The sequence below is a fragment of the Salminus brasiliensis genome, chromosome 10 (assembly GCF_030463535.1).
Source record: "Salminus brasiliensis chromosome 10, fSalBra1.hap2, whole genome shotgun sequence".
NCBI classification, from domain to species: domain Eukaryota; kingdom Metazoa; phylum Chordata; class Actinopteri; order Characiformes; family Bryconidae; genus Salminus; species Salminus brasiliensis.
In genome coordinates this window covers 432,764-457,087 of record NC_132887.1, presented here as the reverse complement: position 1 = coordinate 457,087, position 24,324 = coordinate 432,764, and the positions used below count along the sequence as shown (strand labels likewise).

The window sequence follows — 24,324 nt, the reverse complement described above, 5'->3', positions numbered from 1 at the left end:
ATACGCTGAGTGTGACACCTGCTCCGATCACACAGGCAGATTTAGACCAGTTACGGACAACCTGGAAACACGACCACTAACCACCACTGTAGAGCAGCTGCATAATCTGCATAGCAACAAGCAGCTGATTGGCTGGCAGCCTGTCAATAGTATTCTTAGTATCATCATAGTACCATTTCTTATTAATGATATATTTACCTTCCCATTTTTTCTATTGAGTGTTTATGTGAATTACGTTTTTATTTGTTTACTGTTTTTCATACACTGCCTTTTTACTTTTATATGAGTAAAAAGCTGAGCTGTACGAAATCTACTATATGCACACAGTTATTATTATTAGTATCATCACTGTGACATCATTCATTTCGGTAATTGATTTTTAACAACTGTTTAATTGAACCCCGTTCCTTCCAATAGTCGTACTGTTCCCTGTAAACAGAAATATTCTGTTGGAAAAAATCAAACATTTACCCAGACGTGCATCACTTTGTAACCTTGTTGTAACTAAATTTGACTAAATTCAGTATTTTGTTTTTGAATATCATGCATACCGAAATGTTCTCGGGTATCAGGAGCAATATCCCTGCCACGTCTCTCACCCTTAATAAATATAGTTAATCAGTGGCCTGATGCTGATCTTTGCAGTACTGATAATGCAGAAGGCAATATGCAAATGAGCAATATGCCAATTCTGACGAATTAGCTTCTGTGTTATTATGAATTAAGCAATTTAATATTCATGTTTTATTCATTAATATAAAGCGAGTGATGACATCAGAGGCAAATAAGCTCCTAACTAATCACAGGGTTGGTAGAACTGCGAGCTGTGAGCTATATCCTGTGACTGACCGGAGAGTAAACAAGATGTTTACATCGTCTGACAAACAACAAATATATATATAAATATATATATTCAGTTAAAAACAGCATCTGACCTCTGACCTCTACTGTAAGCGTGTTCTGAGTGAGCAGGTTTTCAGAGAAACGCATCAAATTCTGTTATATTAATCAACTGCCCGCTACGGATACAATCAAACTGAACATAGGATTAAAAATGCTGACTTATTCCTTTAATCCCCCCCCAGCTGGGCTCGGTGTTTTTTTTTTAGTTAAACACTATATGGCCAAACGTTTGTGGACACCCCTTCTAATGAATGCATTCAGCTACTGTAAGCTGCACCTGTTGCTGACACAGATGTGCAAATGCACACACAGCTTGTCTAGTCCCTGTAGAGAAGAAGTACTGCCAATAGAATAGGACCATCTGGAGCAGATCAACATCATGACCCTATTGGCTCCATGCTGCCTAATGCCAGGCGTGGGCTAGAGGGGTATAAAGCCCCCCAGCATTGAGGAGCTGTGGAGCAGTGGAGGAACTGTGTTCTCTGGAATGATGATGGAGGAGCTCCATCCAGTACTTTTGGGATGAGCTGGAGAGTTGGGGATGATCTGACCTCCTGACCTCCTTAGCGCTCTTGTTGCTGAATGCGATTAAATCCTCACAGCAATGTTCCTCCAGAATCTAGTAGAAAGTCTTCTTCTCTGGACAGTAGAGACAGTTACTCCAACAAAAACACTTTTAATATCATTGATTTCATAAGAAACAGTAAATGAGCAGGTGTCCCAATACTTTTGTCCATATAGTGTAAACCAACAACAGTGATATTATTGCAGCACAGAATTTAGCTCCCGTCATTCAACCCTACTGGTTCGCCGTTATCAGCCTCATCTTCACTGGTTTTGAATGCACTGTAGGCTCAGAACATATGCCATGCTAGCAAAGATGCTAATGTCCTTCGGTTAACCCTCTCAAGTCCGCCCAGCCAATCACAGAAGGGCTAACAACTGAACGTTGCACATGTGAAAACCGACTAGAGGTAAAGCAAGCAGTCAAAGACATCCTGCAGGCTTCAGAACCATCCGCCCAGGTTCTTCTCTCCCGGTTTCCATGGAAACCGCACTATCCTGCATCCACTGTGCTACTCTCCGCAGCCTGTTTTCTCTGTGTTGTGCAGGATCTCCAAGTAAAGCCAGCTCTGAGTGAACTGCTCCGATCTCTCCATCAGCTCGAACAGACGCTTGTACTGCTCCGGACTAACCTGACCGGTCAGCACGTCCTTGCTCAGGCCGATCGTAGCCAGCAGTTCCAGCTCGCAGCCGGGCATCCACAACCTGCAGGAACCAAGAGCAAGAACTTCAGAATGTCAAGAAGGACCAGGTCAGGTTTAGATGTTATATTTTTTAGCTCAGATTTATTGATATTTGAGCGTAAGTGTCCCCCTGAGTGAATGATCAGTAGGAGTGTGAGAGAGGGCAGGAGTGAGTCAGCAGAGAGTCTCACAGCAGCTACACCTGCAGTTTAAACTTCTGCACGCCCGTAGTTGAAGCACTCAGAGCGCAGCTGGGCCTGGCTTGTAATGAAGGTAGACTCCGCCTGTTTCTCCTACCTGAGCTTGTCAACGAGCCGTGCTTTCCTCCGGGCCAGACACTGTTTCACCATCATGACCAGCATGCTGCTGTTAAAGGGAGTGATGGAGGAGGTGAAGAGATCCCGTCGGGGGGTGATCCGCACCAGACACAGGTGATCGTTCTGGGACTCCTATAACAGCAGGACACACAAGCACACACATAACAGTTACAGCCAGTCAGTGTGTGAGAAAGAGAGAGAGTGTGTGAGGCAGGGTATCCACTCACAGCGCTTCTACGAATGGCTGCACCATTGTTTTTAGACGTAGTCAGGAAAGAGGACCGTGGCTCCTGGACAGAGAGAGGGAGAGGGAGAGGGAGAGAGAGAGAGAGAGAGACAGAGACAGAGAGAGAGAGAGAGAGAGAGAGAGAGAGAGAGAGAGAGAGAGAGAGAGGTTAGTCTTCACCACACTCTGAGGTTCTACCTTTTCCTGAGTCTCACCTCTACAGGTGTCTCACCTGGTGCAGCAGCTCGATCTCACAGGACATCTGTAACAAAGCGCTCAGGGCCAGGTAGTGCTTGAAATCCCCCGGCCTGGTCATCATTTTCTGTATAAAACACACACACGCGCACACACACACACACACACACACACACACACAGAGAGAGAGACAGTCACCACTTGCTAGCGAGTCACTCTCACTTCAGTTCAAACCCATCTGTCTCTGTCTCTTTACATGCCTGTTTATCTACCCATCTGTCTGCCTGCTTGTCTGTCTGTCTCTGTCTCTTTACATGCCTGTCTGTCTGTCTTTTGTTTATCTACCTGTCTGTCTGCCTGCTTGACGTTTTTCCGCCTCTGATTACCTGTCTGTCCTATCATCTTCCTGTGCATCTGTCCACCCATCTGCATGTCTACCTGTCCACTTGGATACCCATTGGTCTGTCTGCGGTCTTCCACAGCACCCCTGACAATTTCAGACAGCCCGCATGATGTATCTGCAGGACAATCCTGCAGACTGAGGTGAAGCTGTGTTTGAGGGGGTGTTGGAGGTGGAGACTCACTGCGCAATGTTTCTCGCTGATGAACATGATCAGCTCCACGCGTCCGTAGCGGAAGATGGACAGACGCTCGAACAGAGAGTAGATCAGCTTCCACAGCATGTTACTCTCGTTCCTCTGAGAGAAAATCCCAACCACCTTCACCGGGACATCTGCACACAGAGACACCAGCACATCTCAGCCCACGACTGCAGCCCACGACCCCAGCCCACCACTCCTACAATCCCTCACTGAAACAGCCTGTCTGATCTGAAACAGCGACTGTAATGCTCATTCACAGAGGAACTATAAGCTAGATAAGCTCCCCCAGTCAGAGCTGTGGTTCTACAGTGGAGGTTCTAGATAAGCTCCCCCAGTCAGAGCTGTGGTTCTACAGTGGAGGTTCTAGATAAGCTCCCCCAGTCAGAGCTGTGGTTCTACAGTGGAGGTGAAGGGAAGCAGACGTCTGAAGCTCTAATAAAAGCTCCTCACAGAAAGTTCTTCACCTAATGGTGATGAAGACGCTGCCTGATGCCTGAGACACGGTTCTACCAGAGTTCTGAGAAGAGTTCGGCTCTAGAACCTGCTTTTAAAATCAGATCATTAAAATGGTGGAGGGATACATGCTGCAGGGTGTAGTGCGGCTACAGAAAGTAGTCCCTAAAGAAAACTGTATCGTCAACAAAACACAACTATCGGATCCAATATCAGGACCCAAAAGCTTTGTGTGGTTCTGACCTGCCGTCCAGGGCACTTCAGAGATGCCGAGGTCAGTGAAAAGCTTCTCCGAATACATGGCTGGGGGCAACATGCTGCCGTGGCCGATGGGGTCCAGCTTAAAGAAGTCACAGTGAACCACCTCCAGCTGACCGTCCAGATCATTCTCCAGAGCCTGCCACAGAATCAGAGACGAAAACATGCCTCAGACCGATACTCAGTTCATGATACACTATATGGACAAAAGTATTGGGACACCTGCTCATTTATTCATTCATTGTTTTTTTCTGCTTTTGTTGGAATAACTGTCTCTACTGTCCAGAGGAGAAGACATTCTATTTTGGAGCAGCATTGCTGTGAGGATTTGATTGCCTTCGGCAACAAGAGTGTTAGTGAGGTCAGAATGTTGGATGATGATCATCACCACCCCAACTCATCTCAAAAGTGCTGGATGGAGCTCCTCCACCATCATTCCAGAGAACACAGCTCTTCCACAGCTCTCCACAGCTCCTCAATGCTGGGGGGCTTTATACCCCTCTAGTCCACGCCTGGCATTAGGCAGCATGGAGCCAATAGGGTCATGATGATGATCTGCTCCAGAGAGTCCTATTCTATTGGCAGTACTTCTTCTCTACAGGGACTAGACAAGCTGTGCGTGCATTTGCACATCTGTGTCAGCAATGAGTTCAATTTAAAGGAGCTTAATGGTGTCCACAAACATTTGGACATATAGTGCATTCTGAAGAAAACACCTGGTGCTACATGACCTACTTACCTGCAGGTCTGGTAGGAAGACTTTACTGCTCTCTAGCGCCACCACCCTCCGTGCTCCACAGTTCAGCAGCGTGCGGGTCAACACTCCCGGACCTGCAGATGGAAAACAGAATCAGAACCTGCATTGAAAGTGTAGCAGGAGGCCGCTGACCCAAAACATAAGAAGGTGGAAAACGTCTTTGGGTGAGGTTGTGGGTGCGAAGGCGGAGTCAGCATGGTCTGTACAGCACAGCACATTTTGGGCGCTACCGTACGTACGGGGCAGATGTTGGATTCTTATACGGATTTCCATTCCACCTTAAACGGTGCTGCAGTATCGGACTTGCACTAGCACTGGACTAGCACCTACAGCTGCTGCGTCATTTAAGGTGGAATGTAAAATTTAAACTAGAAGCTGCCCAAAAACGGCACTTTCCATGCCCAGATTTCAGGCAGAGTCGCTGGTCAGCAGACATGGCTAGATTACGCTCAGAGTCGGATAGACTGGTCTGAAATTAAATCTGCAGTCCAGAAGTCTGAGCCCCTCTTTTGGACTCTCTAAGACCGTCGACTCGACTGATGAGAAATCTGCAGACTAGAGCCAACCAGCAGAGCCTCAGCCGGACTGAGAGTCAGGCCTAAAACCAGGGTCAAATCGGGTAGCGTAACCCTGGCTTAACACACCAGCTCATGTTCAGTCACCAGCTGCTTACTTCCATTTAAAATTCCACCTTAAATGGAGCAGCTATTACACTGTTAAATGCTAGGAGCTGATCAATTTAAGGTGGGATTTAAAACCAGGCTAAAAGGTCTGAAGCTTAAAGAAGCTGTGGATGAAGTAAAGAAGCTCCACTGAAGTTCCAGATGTTCATCAACACACTTAAAGGAGCAGTGCAGTGAAACATCAGAGGAGCATGACTGACATCTGAGTCCAGATTCAGCTGCTGAGCCAAGGCAGGCGTGTTCGGTTTCTGACGTGCTTCTTTAATTTACACCAGGAGATGCTAGGCTAACATTACTAACAATCACTGGACAGGTGAAGGTGGTTCCGGTTCCTCCAGCGTTCCTCAGCTCTGTGGTTCTGGTTCTGTTTGGGTTTATAGACTAAAGTCAGTCCCACCGTCTCCTAAACCTCATCCATCTACCAGCTGATGAAGATCTGGAGGAGCTCTGAGAGACGCGCTGGGAGAGGGACGGGTTTGGGGGCGTGTCTACAGAGATGAGATCGGTGACAGTCTAAGTCCAGTGTTTGTTAGCAGCGTTAGCCTAGCCTAGCATCTCCTGTTCTAAACCAAAGAAGCTCCGGTCAGAACACGTCTGAATCCGGACTCAGATCAGTCCTGATTAAGAGTGCAGGGGCGTGGACTCGTACCTGGGTTACTCTCGAAGATCACAGCTTTCTCCTCCTCTATGTCGTGCGACAGGTGGTCGGCCACGACGCTGGCCAGGCCGGGGTCGATGATGAACCTCCTCTTGTATTTACAGTTGAGCGCTTTGCTCGTGTTCTCCTCCTCCTCCCCCAGGTCCAGCAGGTCGTACCGACTTAGGGGGCGGCGCTGACCCTGCAGGGACACGGCCACCGCCGACAGGTTCCTCTGAGCTCTGCCCGCTGGGGTGGATGCCTTCGCTCCGGGTGGGGGTGCTCTCCACTGACCCGAAGAGAAGGAGTCTGTTGAGTGAACCCGACAGGAGGAGAACGCTACTCGAACTGGAGCGGACCGGCCCGAAACACACGCGCTCCGCGCGGCCAGCGAGAGCAACCTACACCCACCACACGCCGCCATGCTGAGGGACAAGAGTTACAGGTCCTGGGAGGAGACACAGACACCGTCAATCAAAAGCATTAAAGCGATACTTCAATAATTACCCCACCAGTTAGCACTGGAGCTACATGGCTAATGTAGCCAACAGTTAATGGAAGATCAAACGTATGGAGAGATCGCCCGTACTTCAGTCCACGCGCTAGATAACAGAGTCAGACTCTAATAATCAGGTCTATTAGAGGAGAGCGGAGGGTGATCTACACATGCTGTTAGCACCAGGCTAATTGGTGTACATAGCCTTTCATTACTTGTTAGCTACATTAGCCTCATAGGTGTCCCAGAACGTTTCTCTAACCTCTTACTGAGTGAAATCCTCTACAGTCAGGTCTGACTCTCCAATATCTCTCATTGTGTTTTATGAATATTATACAATCAATAAACTAATTTTAGACATTTTTGCTTCTTTGAAGTTGTTTTATCTGCTTTTCTTACATTAGCAGATCAATTAGCTAAAAAACTGTCCAGAAATAAGTCCATCTTTAAACTAAATTAGAAATTAAGTTTAATCAGAAACATTAAGAGACATTAAGCCTGGATCTGAGTGATTTACCGTGGTCAGAGAGATGCTCAGGGCTAATAACTGCAGCCCATCTACTTCGTTTACACAGCCTTGTCCTCACCCCACACCCTGCACCCTAACACCCCCCCCCCCACACACACACCACCACCACCCCACCCCACCCCTGGACAGCAGAAGGTCTGGACAGCTCTGATCTACAGCCTGCCTGTAGAGCCGTAGTCCTGACACACACTCAGACTTACCATGCAGTCAGATCTCCACCACGGTGCAGCTGGAGGAGGACAGGAGTCACACAGCTGTATTTACCCTTTATCCCCTCAGACTGTCTCCTGCTGAGCGTCCCCACCTACGGACACACACACACACACACTCAGTACAGAGCATGCAGAGGACACTGTGGTATAGACCCACCAGTTAGTGCTGAAGCTACAACACTACCCCCCTCCCCAGCCGCCACTCACTGCGCTACAAATACAATAACAACCCCTAACCAACCACAAGGGGCAGCACAGCAACCACCCAGGAGAGTACAGCCAGTGCCCAGTAACACCCTAGCAGGCTAAGCTACTCCATAGCAACCACCTAACAACCACTTGGGCTGTCATGACAACCCTAATGATCACACAGCCCAGCGACTCCCTGGAAGTGGAACAACTCCGCCTGCACAGCACCTTCAGTTCACCCCGCTGCTGTAGCAGTACCCGTCTCTACTGTGCAGACGAGGAGACTGTCTACTGGAGCAGCATTGCTGTGAGGATTTGATTGCATTCAGCGACAAGAGTGTTAGTGAGGTCAGGATGTTGGATGATGATCACCACCCCACCTCATCATCCACAACTCATCCCAAAAGTACTGCATGGAGCTCCACCACCATCATTCCAGAGAACACAGTTCTTCCACTGCTCCACAGCTCCTCAATGCTGGGGGGCTTTATACCCCTCTAGCCCACGCCTGGCATTAGGCAGCATGCTGCAGTTTACACACAAACACGTACACACTACAAACACACACGTCTATACAATATATATATATATATATATAAGCAACTCCAGCACCAACAGCTACTCCACTACTACCTCCACCACCACCACCACCACCTGCAGCACCACTACCTCCAGCACCACCACCTTCAGCACCACCAACTCCAGCACCACCAACTCTACCTCCAGCACTACCTCCACCTCCACCACCAACTCCAGCACCACCAACTCCAGCACCACCAACTCCAGCACCACCAACTCCAGCACCACTAACTCCAGCACCACTAACTCCAGCACCACTAACTCCAGCACCACTAACTCCAGCACCACCACCTTCAGCACCACCAACTCTACCTCCAGCACCACTAACTCCACCTGCAGCACCACCTCGAGCACCGCGTGTTGACATTCTCTGAAATCTCTTTCATAATGATAATCACATGCGCAGCACATCAGCGCGAGCCCGGACTCACCTTGACTGATCTGGAGGTGCAGCGGGAGGATGAAGGAGAACTGAACTGAAGGACACTGCTGCTGCTGCTGCTGCTGCTGGTGATGATGATGATGATGATGATGATGGTGGTGCTGCTGGTGGTGCTGCTGGTGCTGGTGGTGGTACAGAAAGTCTCCGCGTGCACCTCACACCGCTGTTGCTGTGACCCTGGCTCCGGGCGCGCACCAACTCCGTCACTCTCACGCGACGCAGCCTGCTGTTTCACGTGCGTGGAGACGATCAACCCTGCGCAAAGCTTGCGCATACAGGAGAGACACTGTAGCAAATTCACACTGCGCAAATAAAGGTGTGTGCAGCCGATGATGATCTTTTTACAGATGATTTAGAGTTTAATTTTGTTTAGTAGATTTTTAGAGTCAACAGAAGGAAAAGGAGGCAGAAGAGACTCGCTGTTTCTACCTTCTGTCCTTTAAAGTTCTCACTTTGGAGGAGGAAGAATGAAGCCTGCCCGCAGTGAAGCATGGCGGAGGCTCGGTGATGCTCTGGGGCTGCTCTGCTGTGAGGAGGCTGAAGCTTGGGCTTCATTGGACCTTCCAACAGGACAATGATCCCAAGCAGACCTCAAAGTCCACCCAGGCTTGGTTCCAGAAGAAGTCCTGGAAGGTTCTGGAGAGGCCGTCACAGTCGCCTGACTTGAACCCCATAGAAAATCCTTGGTGGGATGTGAACAGTTTGTCTTTGATATTTAAAGAACCACAGACATCAAAAGGCCCTGTGCCAAGACACCCCTCTAAAAGCTCTATAGGAAGGTAGCACCTGCAAATACCCACACTCCTCAAACCCTGTTTACCCAGCCTGATAGTACACATACCATACATATAATATAATAAAATAACTGTGTATAATATCATAAAACAGGGTTGTATTGATGTGTTTTATCAGAAGAGATGTTTTATTAATTATTTGTTTATTAAGTATAATAAAAGTATTGATATTCAGTGTTTTTAATACTTCAAATGAAGGACTAGCGATGATGAATAAAAATAATAAATCTTAATGTAAAGTGTATTGTGTGAAGATACTGAGGATATTAAAAGTGTGCTGTTCTGATGGACAGATCTGATCCGCTAATGCCCGGGTCAGTGGCCTGTGGGGGGACTGGTGAGGGTCTTTTATTCTGAAGTCCTGCTCTGCTCAGTGTCTCTGCTGTTGGGGGTGATGATGGCGGCGTGCGCAGAGAGGTTCATAAGCGCACGGGCGGGAAACGGCCTGCGCGCGGTCGGTGAGATCAAAGCAGGAGCGGTGATACAGGTCAAAGAGATCAAAGGAGGTGATGCCAAAGATCGTAGGAGCTGCGAGCCCTTTGCATTCTGCATCGCGCGGAACTTCCTGCAGTCCGCGTGCCACAACTGCGTCCGCACGTGAGTTGATTACATACACAATCACTCAGCGCCCCCTGCTGGAGGAACATCACCACTGTTTACTGTATTGGCCACTTTATTAGAAACACCTACCCTCTTCTTCTCAGCACTGGCCACTTTATTAGAAACACCTACCCTCTTCTTCTCAGCACTGGCCACTTTATTAGAAACACCTACCCTCTTCTTCTCAGCACTGGCCACTTTATTAGAAACACCTACCCTCTTCTTCTCAGCACTGGCCACTTTATTAGAAACACCTACCCTCTTCTTCTTCTTCTCATCACTGGCCACTTTATTAGAAACACCTACCCTCTTCTTCTTCTCATCACTGGCCACTTTATTAGAAACACCTACCCTCTTCTTCTCATCACTGGCCACTTTATTAGAAACACCTACCCTCTTCTTCTCAGCACTGGCCACTTTATTAGAAACACCTACCCTCTTCTTCTTCTCAGCACTGGCCACTTTATTAGAAACACCTACCCTCTTCTTCTCAGCACTGGCCACTTTATTAGAAACACCTACCCTCTTCTTCTCAGCACTGGCCACTTTATTAGAAACACCTACCCTCTTCTTCTCAGCACTGGCCACTTTATTAGAAACACCTACCCTCTTCTTCCTGTCACTGGCCACTTTATCAGAAACACCTACCCTCTTCTTCTCAGCACTGGCCACTTTATTAGAAACACCTACCCTCTTGCTCGCTGGCCACTTTATCAGAAACACCTCCCCTGTGCTGGCCACTATCTCTCCGTGTCTGATGTGGTTCTGCACTGTGGCCACAGGGTGGTGCTGTTGCTCTGTGCTGCTGTGTGCTCCAGCCTCCGTGTTAGTGAGGCGTGGTTGTGGTTCAGAGCTCGTACAGCAGGGTGAAGGCCGGGGTTTTTTGGGGAGGGGGTGTTTCTGGATCTATTTTCGAGGCATGCCAGGACTCGGACTCGGTTCTCTCTGAGCAGAACCGGTATTTTAGGTTTCCATTCTGGTGCTGTACAACCCATCAGTACAGTACTACAGCGGTTCGAACAGAATGAAAAGGTGGATGGGGGTGAGGACGTGGGTATGAAGGTGTGAATAGATACAAGGATCGATACGAGTATAGATGGAGGTGGGTGTGGGTAAGGATGGAGATGGAGGTGAGTGTGGGTAAGGATGGAGATGGAGGTGGGTGTGGGTAAGGATGAAAATGGAGGTGGGTGTGGGTAAGGATGGAGATGGAGGTGGGTGTGGGTAAGGATGAAAATGGAGGTGGGTGTGGGTAAGGATGGAGATGGAGGTGAGTGTGGGTAAGGATGGAGATGGAGGTGGGTGAGGGTAAGGATGGAGATGGAGGTGGGTGCGGGTAAGGATGAAAATGGAGGTGGGTGTGGGTAAGGATGAAAATGGAGGTGGGTGTGGGTAAGGATGGAGATGGAGGTGGGTGTGGGTAAGGATGGAGATGGAGGTGGGTAAGGATGGAGATGGAGGTGGGTGTGGGTAAGGATGGAGATGGAGGTGGGTGTGGGTAAGGATGGAGATAGAGGTGGGTAAGGATGGAGATGGAGGTGGGTGTGGGTAAGGATGAAAATGGAGGTGGGTGTGGGTAAGGATGAAAATGGAGGTGGGTGTGGGTAAGGATGGAGATGGAGGTGGGTGCGGGTAAGGATGGAGGTGGGTGCGGGTAAGGATGAAAATGGAGGTGGGTGTGGGTAAGGATGGAGATGGAGGTGGGTGCGGGTAAGGATGAAAATGGAGGTGGGTGTGGGTAAGGATGGAGATGGAGGTGGGTGCGGGTAAGGATAGAGGTGGGTGTGGGTAAGGATGGAGATGGAGGTGGGTGTGGGTAAGGATGAAAATGGAGGTGGGTGTGGGTAAGGATGGAGATGGAGGTGGGTGTGGGTAAGGATGGAGATGGAGGTGGGTGCGGGTAAGGATGGAGATGGAGGTGGGTGCGGGTAAGGATGGAGATGGAGGTGGGTGTGGGTAAGGATGGAGAGCACTTTAATGTAAACCTGCACTAGGGTACATTCACTGGCCGATTTATCAGAAACACCTATCGTACAAGTGCACGTCAACAGAAAGAGACCACCATAGGACCACCACTGCCTACTGAGAGTGCCCATGTTGTTCAGATATCTGAAATACCTACAGCACTCTCAGTGGGCAGTGGTGGTCCTATGGCGGTGGGCACAGAGGGTGGGCACAGAGGGTGGGCAGGTCAGTGTATATACACGGTAAGCGAAGGGCACCCAGCCTCATTCTAACCCCGAGAAGGAGAAACGGGCGCGATCGCAACGCAGCTCTGGATTTGAGCCAAATCTCCTTCATGAAGAAACTTCTGCTTCTGGAAACGTTTCAGGCTGAATATGTAAATTCTTCTGGCAGCAGATTAGAATAATATTACAGATTCTCCAAAGACAAAGAAACGGCTTAGCGAGAGAAGCGGAGTCTAATGAATTAAACATCTTCCTGAACAGACACTGAACAGCTGCAGAGAAAGAGAGTGGAGTCGGGCTCGGACAGAGTGTGGTCGGGCTGCGGTCGGGCTCGGACAGAGTGGAGTCGGGCTCGGACAGAGTGGAGTCGGGCTGCGGTCGGGCTCGGACAGAGTGTGGTCGGGCTGCGGTCGGGCTCGGACAGAGTGTGGTCGGGCTGCGGTCGGGCTCGGACAGAGTGGAGTCGGGCTCGGACAGAGTGGAGTCGGGCTCGGACAGAGTGTGGTCGGGCTGCGGTCGGGCTCGGACAGAGTGGAGTCGGGCTCGGACAGAGTGTAGTCGGGCTGCGGTCGGGCTCGGACAGAGTGGTGTCGGGCTGCGGTCGGGCTCGGACAGAGTGGAGTCGGGCTCGGACAGAGTGGAGTCGGGCTGCGGTCGGGCTCGGACAGAGTGGTGTCGGGCTGCAGTCGGGCTCGGACAGAGTGTAGTCGGGCTGCGGTCGGGGTAAGACAGAATGGTGACTGGGTCGGACAGGACCGCGGACAGAGAGTCCGTCTGTGTGAGGGTGAGGTCGTGCAGACTGGCTCTCTGCAGGTTTTGGGGGAATCTGTCCTGAGTCTGAAGGATCCTGAGCTTTGGCCGCTGATTCCCTGCTGAGGGTTGAGCTGCCATCTGCTTTCCTCAGTCTGGCAGATTGGGAGGCTGTTCATCGTTTTTCAGGTATGTCATTACTGCCTCCTACGCAAGTTTTTCCAAGTGTAGCCTTGAGAGAAAGTGCGCGAGAGAGAGAGAGAGAGAGAGAGAGAGAGAGAGAGACCGGGGGAGAGAGAGGGAGCTGTACGCGGTGTCCTCCTCCATCCTGCTGCTCTCTTGGCTCGTGCCGTGTTCCGTCAGCAGCATGCGCTCACCTGGGAAAGCTCTGCAGATGAAAGGAAAGGCCACAGGAAGACCATCCCTAACTGTGAGCTGTAATAAGGAGAGTGTCCAGTCCTGCAGCAGTCCCTCTCAGATAGGAGGAGCTGGTTATGCCATCAGTCTGCTCCAGTTCGTAGAAGGGAATCACGTTTTCCTTGTGTTTAATGAAGGACGGTGATGATTAGCAGAACCCTGTAGTTTACAGAGTGTGGAGAACATCAGCAGAACTCTGGGCTGGAGAATGGTTTTGGACGTGAACATCTAATGCACAGGATTTGGAGATCTCTGACCATAACGAATGATTCCATCTGAGTAACACCCCTCACTGCAGGCGTCGATTTGGAGAACGCGTCCCTTCACTTCAGTTCGGCTGTGCTTCAGTGTCCGGCACGTGAAGCTGAAGTTCCACCTTAAATGGTGCAGCAGTTACTGCTACGGTTATTTAAGGTGGAACAGGAATTTGAACAAGTCGTCACCGTTGCGTCCGTCGTACCCTCCCGCCCTACAGTACAGGCTTGTGGGTCAGCGAGCCGACCGATTGGATAAGCTGGTGGTATCCTAAACACCAGCGCTGCTCTTCGGCCTTTCTTCGGTCTGGGTCGGGACCGTTTCTTCAGGTTCTGGTGCAGCAGGGTTTAATTGGGCGTTTCAGCTATTTTACCTCAGATCCTCCCAAGATGATCAAGAAACTGTGAAGTCACCTGATTCTGCTGACGTGGCTTCATGCCAGGTTCCTGCCTTACAATGAAGCACAGAAAACTGAGTGCTAACAGCACCCCCTAATGGTGAATAGCTGTACTGTGAAGAACTCTGAGCTCTGAACTGGAGGGAGAGTGATGGGTGAACTAGACTGAAAATGACTGAATATTAAAAAGATCTTTCATATAAAGAGTGTAAAATTCTGTTAGCATTCCCCCGACTTTCCTACAGGCTTAATTGCTGTGGCTGTGGTACTGTAGGGGGTTGCTACAGAGTGGTTGCTAGGTTTTTTGGTATAGTATCCCAAGTGGTTGTTTTGGTGTTGGTAAGTGGTTGCCATGGTATCCCAGTTGCTATGATCTTGTTAAGTGGTAGCTAAAATTCAGTAAATCTGATAAATCTGGAAATGTAATAATAGGAAAAACCAGGTTAATTATTAATAATAAAAACAGCTGAATTTGGGGGAATGTGAACTGCAGCTCAGAGATCAGAGCGGTCAGACCCGAGATTAGTGTCTGCAGTGTTGATGAGCGTCTTGGTGTGGCCTCGCTGATCCATTCCTCAGGTCAGTTCTGGAGAGGACCTTGTTTGTTGGTTTGACCTCTTTGTCTGTTTGTGTGTTTACTGACCACAGACTCCTCCGAGTTGCTCTCATTACCCTCAGTCTGGAGGTTCTGATTCCCCTGTGCGCTGATGCTGAACTAAAGCTTTCAGCTGCTATTACACACACACACACACACATACACACACACACACACACACACACAGTATAATGGTTCCGGCTGCTTTACCTTTAGCTGCCTTGCCACTTCATTAGAAACACCTAGCCTGTGCTTCCACTCACTGGCCACTTTATTGGAAACCCTACCTTGTGCTTCCACTCACTGGCCACTTTATTAGAAACCCCTACCCTGTGCTTCCACTCACTGGCCACTTTATTAGAAACCCCTACCCTGTGCTTCCACTCACTGGCCACTTTATTAGAAACCCCTACCCTGTGCTTCCACTCACTGGCCACTTTATTAGAAACCCCTACCCTGTGCTTCCACTCACTGGCCACTTTATTAGAAACCCCTACCCTGTGCTTCCACTTACTGGCCACTTTATTGGAAACCCCTTTAGGGTGTTATTAACAGTCGTGCTCATTACGGCTCGTCTCTACAGGAGGGGAGTTATCTTCACATTATTGGGTGAAGTCTGGGTGATCCACGGCTCCGCCACCAACTTCCAGTGTAAACAATTAAGGCAGATTTTGTGTGTGTGTGTGTGTGTGTGTGTGTGTGTGTGTGTGTGTTGGACTCTTGGTAATGAAATATAATGTATAATTTTAGAGACAGGTGGAGTAGAGGGGGGACAGATGGGTAAAGCTCTGTGTGTGGTAATGACGCTAGGGCACAGTGTAAGTCCTGTTCATATGGTCACCATGGCAACTACAGTTACCCATGCTGTATTTGTACATGTCTTCAATAGCAGCCAATCAAGTCCACCCAATAATGAGCTAATGCATATTAATGACTAGGCCTGTCATGAGAACTGTTTTTTTTTTTTTTTTTTTTCAAGAAATTGCAATAAACAATATGGAGATTTATGGCATTAATATAATAATACTACTACTAATTATAATAATAACAATAGTATAATAATGCAATTACAGCTTTTTAAAAATCAATGAGCTTTTGATCATTAAGAATTATCAGACACTGGAACTGGAATATAATAATGTTTAAACCTACAGAAATGAACAAACCCCACTGTTTCAGCACTCTGCTTCCCCACGAGGCAGAACTCATCTGATTGGCCGAGCGTCAGAACCCTCTCTCCTCGTATCGTCGATGGTAATAATTGCGTAATAATTGGTGAGGTGAACTAGTGTAGAGTGCTTGCATAGTGTAAGTGGTTCTCACTACCTAACTAGTTGCTAAGGTGTTGGCCACTCTACCAGGTGGTTGCTATGGGGTGGCTAGGTAGTTAGTAGGTGGTTGCTATGGTGTTTCCTGATGGTTGCTTGGCAGTGGTTATTGTGTCCCACATGGCTACTACGGTGCCTCCGGTTGTTGCTTAGGTCTTGCCAAGCAGGTGCTGGGGTGGGCTGGGTGTTGCGAGTGTATTTGTATCTGAGGTCGGGAGAGGAGTGCGCAAACCTCCCTCATTCCTGAGGGGAAATCCACTAAACAATTAGCTGTGGAAACGAAGTCTGATCAATCTGCTGAACACAAGCCGTGGAGATCAGACCCAGCAGTCTGGAGCTGGAAAGGTGTCGATATCTTCAAAACTGCCGGACGAGATAATCAGCAAAATCTGGCAGAAAAATAATAGAAAAGAAAGTAAAGGATGAATATTTCAATTCTGATAATCCAGTTATTTTAGCTCTATAATCACGATTTTCCTTTCCTGCAGACAACGTCTGAGAGCGTGAGCGTGATTAGGAAAAGGAGAAATGGGTTTAAATGAAGCAAATTAGCAGCGCACAGCTCTACCAGGGGATCTGTCAACCGCTGAGCTCTGAGCTACATCAGCTTTTAGTGAAGCAGAAAACACCTGGTCCTGCGCACACACACACACACACACACACACATACACACACACACACACACACACACAGAGGCAACAGTCTGCTCCAGCTCACCCTGTACTCTTCTGAAACAGATATCCCTCACACACACCTCTGTCCTGCACGGCCCGACAGCTCCGCTATTAAAAAGCCAGCGCTCCTCTGTTCTGCATGCAGCTCTGCGCTGAGCTCTGGAAGGAGACACCAGGGCCTCCTCCAGCCTGTGATGGATGGAAGCTGCTGCTCTTCACCCACGCAGGCCGGCCGAGCTCGTGGTCAGGAGTTCAAAAGAATGCCTTCGCTCCGGCCTTTCCTGCGGGCCGGCTCAAATTAGCCAGGCTTCAGGGATTAAAGCAGCAATAAACCAAATCAGACGTGTCGTGGCCTGGAGAGAGCGAGGGGGGCGAGCGAGAAGAGCCGATAGCCACTAATCCTGGAAATGAGAAATCTGCTGAGGCGTGGCGGAGTCAGAAACACGCCGAATAATTATCAGCGCACCCCAGCATGCAACAGGAATTAATTACTCAGAGCTTTGAGGTGGCTTTATGAACCTTTCCCCCCTCTGTACACACACACACACACACACACACACACACTGTTACAGTTCTGGGGAAGATTAGGTCATATCAGCTTTACAAGTCCCATCATTGTTCTCTGGCAGTAGAAGACAAAGGCTGATGGGGAACTGTAGGAATCAGAGCTGTAAACTGATTCTCTTACGCTTCAGATTAAACTGTCAGTGCAGCTCTGATATCATACTGAGACCAACAGCGCATATAATATCCTCTTTATAACACCCATATGATCCACACGCTCACTCTGACAGACTGTACTACACTACAGGATGCGTAGGGGGCGCTCTATAATGCTCTATAATGATCATATGATCCACACTCTCATTCTGACAGACTGTAATACACTACATGAGGCGTAGGGGGCGCTCTATAATGCTCTATAATGATCATATGATCCACACGCTCATTCTGACAGACTGTAATACACTACAGGAAGTGTAGGGGGCGCTCTATAATGCTCTATAATGTTCATATGATCCACACCCTCATTCTGACAGACTGTAATACACTACAGGAAGCGTAGGGGGCGCTCTGTAATGCTCTATAATGTTCATATGATCCACACGCTCACTCTGACAGACTGTGATACACTACAGGAAGCGTAGGGGGCGCTCTATAATGCTCTATAATGATCATATGATCCACATGCTCATTCTGACAGACTGTAATACACTACAGGTAGCGTAGGGGGCGCTCTATAATGCTCTATAATGATCATATGATCCACACGCTCATTCTGACAGACTGTAATACACTACAGGAAGCGTAGGGGGCGCTCTATAATGTTCATATGACCCACACGCTCATTCTGATAGACTGTAATACACTACATGAGGCGTAGGGGGCGCTCTATAACGCTCTATAATGATCATATGATCCACACACTCATTCTTGTTGTGTAGTGTGTAGTAAATATGGTCAACCCTTGTACATATGCACAAATTACTGACCTGACCCTGACCATAGTAGAGAGTGACATTCTTAGCGTTTGAGTTTCCGTTCATTCATTCCATTGTTAGAAGCTCCAGAATGGAGAAAAGCAGCATGAATGTAGAGATGTGTTTGAGTACGTGGCAGACAGGTTGTGTGTATTTGACTAAACAGCGCCACCAGTGGATGGGAGCTCCAAAAATGTAGTCGTATATGTACAAAGCTTATGAGATCTTGTTGGTTGCCAGGTATTCAGCACCAGAATCAGTATTCACTCATAAGATCATCACTTTCACTTTACCTCAAAAATAACTCACCCCACATTTCACTGTTTCCACCCACAGCTGTAGTTTCAAGCTGCCCTAATTTGGCATGAGAAAGCGAACCAGCGGGTGAAGCACACACATGTATGATAGTGAGGTGGTCCTGGTTGTCGTAGCAGCTCTGCCCCATGATTTCACACTGTCCAGTGCAGTCTCAGACGGTTCTACCAGTCTCACTGCCGGGCCTGTCCGCCTGGGCCCTCCGACTGCAGGGGCGCTGATCATCCCCCTTCCTCAGTCGTGAGACGAGACGATACACACATCTTCCACAAATGGAGCTCCGTGATCTGAGGAGTCAGCGCTTCTGAAGGCTGTTCGGGGGCTCTGAGACCACAGAGGGCTTCATTTGGAGGTCGGCTTACCCGCAGCGCAACCCGGAGGATGATTACAGCCATCTTTTGATCACTTCCCCACACCGGGCAGACGCAGCCAGGCCAGTGCAGCAGCTCTGCAGGAGCCACCAGATGCTTTTCCTGCCCGGGGACGTTCAGCGAGACACACCGGGTCCCCCGGGCCTCCGACTCGGAGAGTTTTGGCTAAAATAACCTTTTTCCAAATCTAATATTTTATGTCCCGGGTCGTGTTCTGTAAGTGTCCCCTACAGGACGGTCGGGTGGAAAAGCGCTAAGCTAAATAACAGGTGAGTCTGAAACTCCAGCCCTGAGCCGCCCTGCTGCTATGTACCAGACCCAGTTCTGCTGAGGTGGAAGAGAGGGAGGGAAATACTGCAGAAAGTCTTTCAGTAAAATCCTCTGATTAGTGAAAGCGTGACGGGGTTGAAGGAGCGGTTAGAGGTTGGAGGTATTTCAGTGTTCAGGTGTTTGATGTAGCAGCAGTGAGTGTGTGATTCGGGGTGTTAAAGGCTCAGATTTGATCTGTTTACCACCCTGTTACTCTACCCCAGAATAAAAAACAAACAAAGCTCTGCTCTGATTGGCTGGTTTACAGCCCCCACAGAACCCCCTTATTATAGCCTAGTTTTCCCAGCTCCTCCTGGATGGTGCTGCTGTCCTCCCGCTGTGTGCTCTCAGCGAGATGTGCTGTTAGCAAGCTGAAGAGACTGAAGCCAGTTAGCTTTTAGCCTAGCCCCCCACTCGCTTCCCCGGGTTTGTCCTCCTTCAGTCTTACCAGTAAAACAGTAATCCAGAGCTCCTGGTGGAGTTCTGGAGGGAGCAGACAATTGAGACGGCGCTAGCTAGCATTGGTAGCATTAGATTTTGGCCTAGCACAGATCCCAATTTGCTCCCCTGACTTTCGCTTCATCGTATGCTGAATTTGAGTCCCCCTCCTGCAGACACTGGCCCAGGAAGACCCCCAGTCTGAGGTCTGGTTCCCATAACCAGCCGAGTCTGGAGGTGAAGAGCTGCTCTCCAGTATCAACACCACCATATTCTCCCGAAGTCGCCGTCGCACTTTACCATTTCTCCAGCTTTGACTAGAGCTTTCTCGAGTGGGCGGGGTTTATGTAAATATACCAAGTCCAGACTGGGATGTAACAGTTTTAGGGTTTTGGAATCGCCCCGTTTTCCAGCTCTGTTCTGGTTCTGCTGGAGGTTCTTCTGAAGGAGGAACAGCAGAGTTTGAGCTTCACGGTTTCTCACTTCCATCTACTGAACCTTCAGTATTCCACCATCACCTGATACACACAGCTCACCGCTCTGCAGCAGCTTTAATAACCGTGAACATGTGGAGTTCACATCACCACGCCGTCAGAACATCAGAATTCCTTTGTGGGCTGGATTAGAACCCTTATCGGGCCGGTTCTGGCCCTCGGGACACATGGTTAAACAGCGCAGAGGCTGAAGCCGGTCTGGTCGCCCTGACAGCTCATCTCAATGGTCCAGTTCTGGAGCGCGTTTGCTCTGATCATCAGACAGTGTTATAAGGTCTGTAATCAGACGTCTGATCATCACTGAAGGAAATTCCACAATAAATAGAAAAAGTGCTGCAGTGAGTTCTGACCACAGGGTTCTTTCAGAGAGGAGTTCTTCACACTTCACGAGGCTCTCTCTCTCTCTCTCTCTCTCTCTCTCTCTCTCACACACACACACACACACACACTCACACACTGCCTCAGGTGGAGGAAGTAGATGGGAATATCACACAGCGCCTGTAACGACCTTAAAGAGGTGAAACCAGCCCAGCACTGACCACCCTCCCAACTCTGCAGCTAACGCTACTGCTGAACACACACCGGCAGAGCTCCCGTACACACTGTCTGTCTGTCTGCTTATGCATCTGTCTGTCTGTCTGCCTATGCATCTGTCTGTCTGTCTGCCTGCTTATACATCTGTCTGCCTGCTTATACATCTGTCTCTTTCTGCTTATACATCTATCTGTCTGTCTGTCTGCTTATACATCTATCTGTCTGTCTGTCTGTCTGTCTGCTTATACATCTGTCTGTCTGTCTGCTTATACATCTGTCTGCCTGCTTATACATCTGTCTGTCTGCTTATACATCTGTCTGTCTGTCTGTCTGCTTATACATCTGTCTGTCTGCTTATACATCTGTCTGTCTGTCTGTCTGCTTATACGTCTGTCTGTCTGTCTGCCTGCTTATACGTCTGTCTGTCTGCTTATACATCTGTCTCTGTCTGTCTGTCTGCTTATACGTCTGTCTCTGTCTGTCTGTCTGCTTATATGTCTGTCTGTCTGCTTATACGTCTGTCTGTCTGCTTATACATCTGTCTCTGTCTGTCTGTCTGCTTATACGTCTGTCTCTGTCTGTCTGCTTATATGTCTGTCTGTCTGCTTATATGTCTGTCTGTCTGTCTGCTTATACATCTGTCTGTCTGTCTGTCTGTCTGCTTATACGTCTGTCTGTCTGTCTGTCTGCTTATACGTCTGTCTCTGTCTGTCTGTCTGCTTATACGTCTGTCTCTGTCTGTCTGTCTGCTTATATGTCTGTCTGTCTGCTTATACGTCTGTCTGTCTGCTTATACATCTGTCTCTGTCTGTCTGTCTGCTTATATGTCTGTCTGTCTGTCTGTTTATACATCTGTCTGTCTGTCTGTCTGCTTATACGTCTGTCTGTCTGTCTGTCTGCTTATACGTCTGTCTGTCTGTCTGCCTGCTTATACGTCTGTCTGTCTGCTTATACGTCTGTCTCTGTCTGTCTGTCTGTTTATACGTCTGTCTGTCTGTCTGCTTATACATCTGTCTGTCTGTCTGTCTGCTTATACATCTGTCTCTGTCTGTCTGTCTGCTTATACATCTGTCTCTGTCTGTCTGTCTGCTTATACGTCTGTCTGTCTGCTTATATGTCTGTCTGTCTGCTTATACGTCTGTCTGTCTGTCTGCTTATACATCTGTCTGTCTGTCTGCTTATACGTCTGTCTGTCTGTCTGCCTGCTTATACATCTGTCTGCCTGCTTATACATCTGTCTGTCTGTCTGTCTGCTTATACATCTGTCTGTCTGTCTGTCTGCTTATACGTCTGTCTCTGTCTGTCTGTCTGCTTATACGTCTGTCTCTGTCTGTCTGTCTGCTTATACGTCTGTCTGTCTGTCTGCTTATACATCTGTCTGTCTGTCTGCTTATACGTCTGTCTGTCTGTCTGCCTGCTTATACATCTGTCTGCCTGCTTATACATCTGTCTCTGTCTGTCTGTCTGCTTATACATCTGTCTCTGTCTGTCTGTCTGCTTATGTCTGTCTCTGTCTGTCTGTCTGCTTATACGTCTGTCTCTGTCTGTCTGTCTGCTTATACGTCTGTCTCTGTCTGTCTGTCTGCTTATGTCTGTCTCTGTCTGTCTGTCTGCTTATACATCTGTCTGTCTGCTTGTCTGCTTATACGCCTGTCTCTGTCTGTCTGTCTGTTTGTTAATACATCTGTCTGCTTGTATAGTGTCTCTCTCTGTGTGTGTGTGTGTGTGTGTGTGTGTGTGTGTGTGTGTGTTGATCCGGTGTGTGTGTGTGTTGATCCGGTGTGTGGTGCGGGTCGTACACTCTGGTGTTTCAGTAAAGTGTGAAGGTTTGAACTGTTTAACTGATCAAACTGAGGAGAGCTAAAAGATAAAACACACACACACACACACACACACACACACACCCACTCAGCAGAGAGACGCAGTAATGTTTGTTTGTTTGTTTGTTTGTTTGTGGTTGGTGGACGCAGGCTGTGTTTGGGGCGGAGCCTCTAATGGTCTGTTTGATGTTTAAACTGTGGGTCATTAGAGCTGATTCTAAATAAACACAGTTCCAGAGATCAGAGCAGTAATTACCCTCCCCTTTCATCTGCTCTCATTTCCTCGAAAACACCACTTTCAGCTCTCTCTCTCTCTCTCTCACACACACACACACACACACACACACACGCACACACACACACCACACTTCTAGCAGCCCCTATATCCAGCAGCAGCACAAATAATTACATCCACAAAATGACAGCACACACACACATACACACACACACACACACACACACACACACACACACATACAGAGCCTGTGCAGTTAACTGGTGTCACTGGTGTTACTGGTTTAGTGAGATGTGATAAATCACAGTACGCGTCTCAGGAGGTTGTGAGTTGTGTTTCTTTGGATGTCAGTCATTTGTGTACAGTCAGTGTTCTGCACTTCATTATATTACATAATCAATCACTTAATGATTTCCTGTGTAGTCGATTAATCAGCCCAGTTAGTAGTTAATCATGGTTGATCACGTTGTTTTGTGCGGTCAGGTGTGAATAATCTCCTTATTGTGATTGATCTGATTTTGTGTAGTCAGCCACGATTAATCGAGTTATTATGTGTCGTAACTTGTGAATAATAATTACTCTGTTGGTCAGCAGCTCTGGATGAGTCCAAGGCGGAACTCTCTTAATTACCTCTGACGACACTAATAAACATGCCGTGATTTCTGGAGTTTTAAGGGTTAACGGCTGTAAAACCATTAGCAGGGCACTGGAGGAAACCATTAAAACACTAACGGCTTCAGTAAATAATAAACCCAGCAGCTACAGACTGCAGCCGACTGCAGCAGAGTCCTTTACGAGCCGCTCCCTCTGCTCTCTACACACACCTATTGATTCAGTCCAGTAATGAACTGAACCTGACCAGCACTCTGCACCAGGAGGTGTACAGTCCCACACACTGAACACGGCCTGTGTGTGTGTGTGTGTGTGTGTGTGTGTGTGTGTGTGTGTGTGTCGTTTCCTTTTTCTGAGCAGTGGATTTCCCTCCTGCACGTTTAAGATCAGCTATGTGTTTGTGTTTGTGTTTGTGTGTGTGTGTGTGTGTTTGTGTGCTCTCGCTGGTGTTTGAGGAGGTTGGAGATGTGCTGAGATGTGAGACTGTAGTGTTTGGGGGGGAGGATGGGGGGGGGTCTAATTTACATGCAATTACCTCTTATGTCTGATTATAAAATCATGTCATGTACGCATTCACACACATCCAATTAAGAGCAGGAGTCGGAGTGAGGCCTGATTTCTGATGCCCTGCCATTTTGTGTGTGTGTGTGTGTGTGTGTGTGTGTGTGTGTGTTTCATTAGCTTGCATGCTAACGGTCTAGTGCACAACTAATTAGCATATCAGAGCTGTCGAAGCGATATATGGAAATATGGAGTAAGAGGAGAGGCTGAGGGAGGAGCTTTCATTTTACTATTTCACATACTTTTCTTTTTTCTATATAGCATTATAGAGCGCCCCCTACGCTTCCTGTAGTGTATTACAGTCTGTCAGAATAAGTGTGTATCTTATGATCATTAAAGAGCATTATAGAGCGCCCCCTACGCTGCCTGTAGTGTATTACAGTCTGTCAGAATGAATGTGTGGATCATATGAACATTATAGAGCATTATA

At 48.3% G+C, this 24,324-nt stretch overlaps 2 protein-coding genes across 2 annotated transcripts in view; one reads left to right on the top strand and one right to left on the bottom strand.

Annotated features, from left to right (window-relative positions):
• Positions 1–1,559: 1,559 nt before the first annotated feature.
• tfb2m (transcription factor B2, mitochondrial) lies at positions 1,560–8,923 on the bottom strand. Its single transcript, XM_072690220.1, has 10 exons — positions 8,715–8,923; positions 7,504–7,607; positions 6,291–6,726; positions 4,941–5,032; positions 4,187–4,340; positions 3,473–3,621; positions 2,926–3,015; positions 2,695–2,757; positions 2,448–2,599; positions 1,560–2,172 (listed from the first exon to the last, which is right to left on the bottom strand). The coding sequence occupies exons 3-10, from the start codon at positions 6,700–6,702 to the stop codon at positions 1,980–1,982; spliced, it is 1,305 nt and encodes a 434-aa protein (XP_072546321.1). The 5' UTR covers positions 6,703–6,726; positions 7,504–7,607; positions 8,715–8,923; the 3' UTR covers positions 1,560–1,979.
• Positions 8,924–9,913: 990 nt separating this feature from the next.
• smyd3 (SET and MYND domain containing 3) overlaps positions 9,914–24,324 on the top strand; it is a 146,312-nt gene continuing 131,901 nt past the window's right edge. The window contains exon 1 of the mRNA XM_072690219.1: positions 9,914–10,116. Coding sequence (XP_072546320.1) covers positions 9,914–10,116 — 203 coding nt within the window. The remainder of the gene's footprint in view (positions 10,117–24,324) is intronic.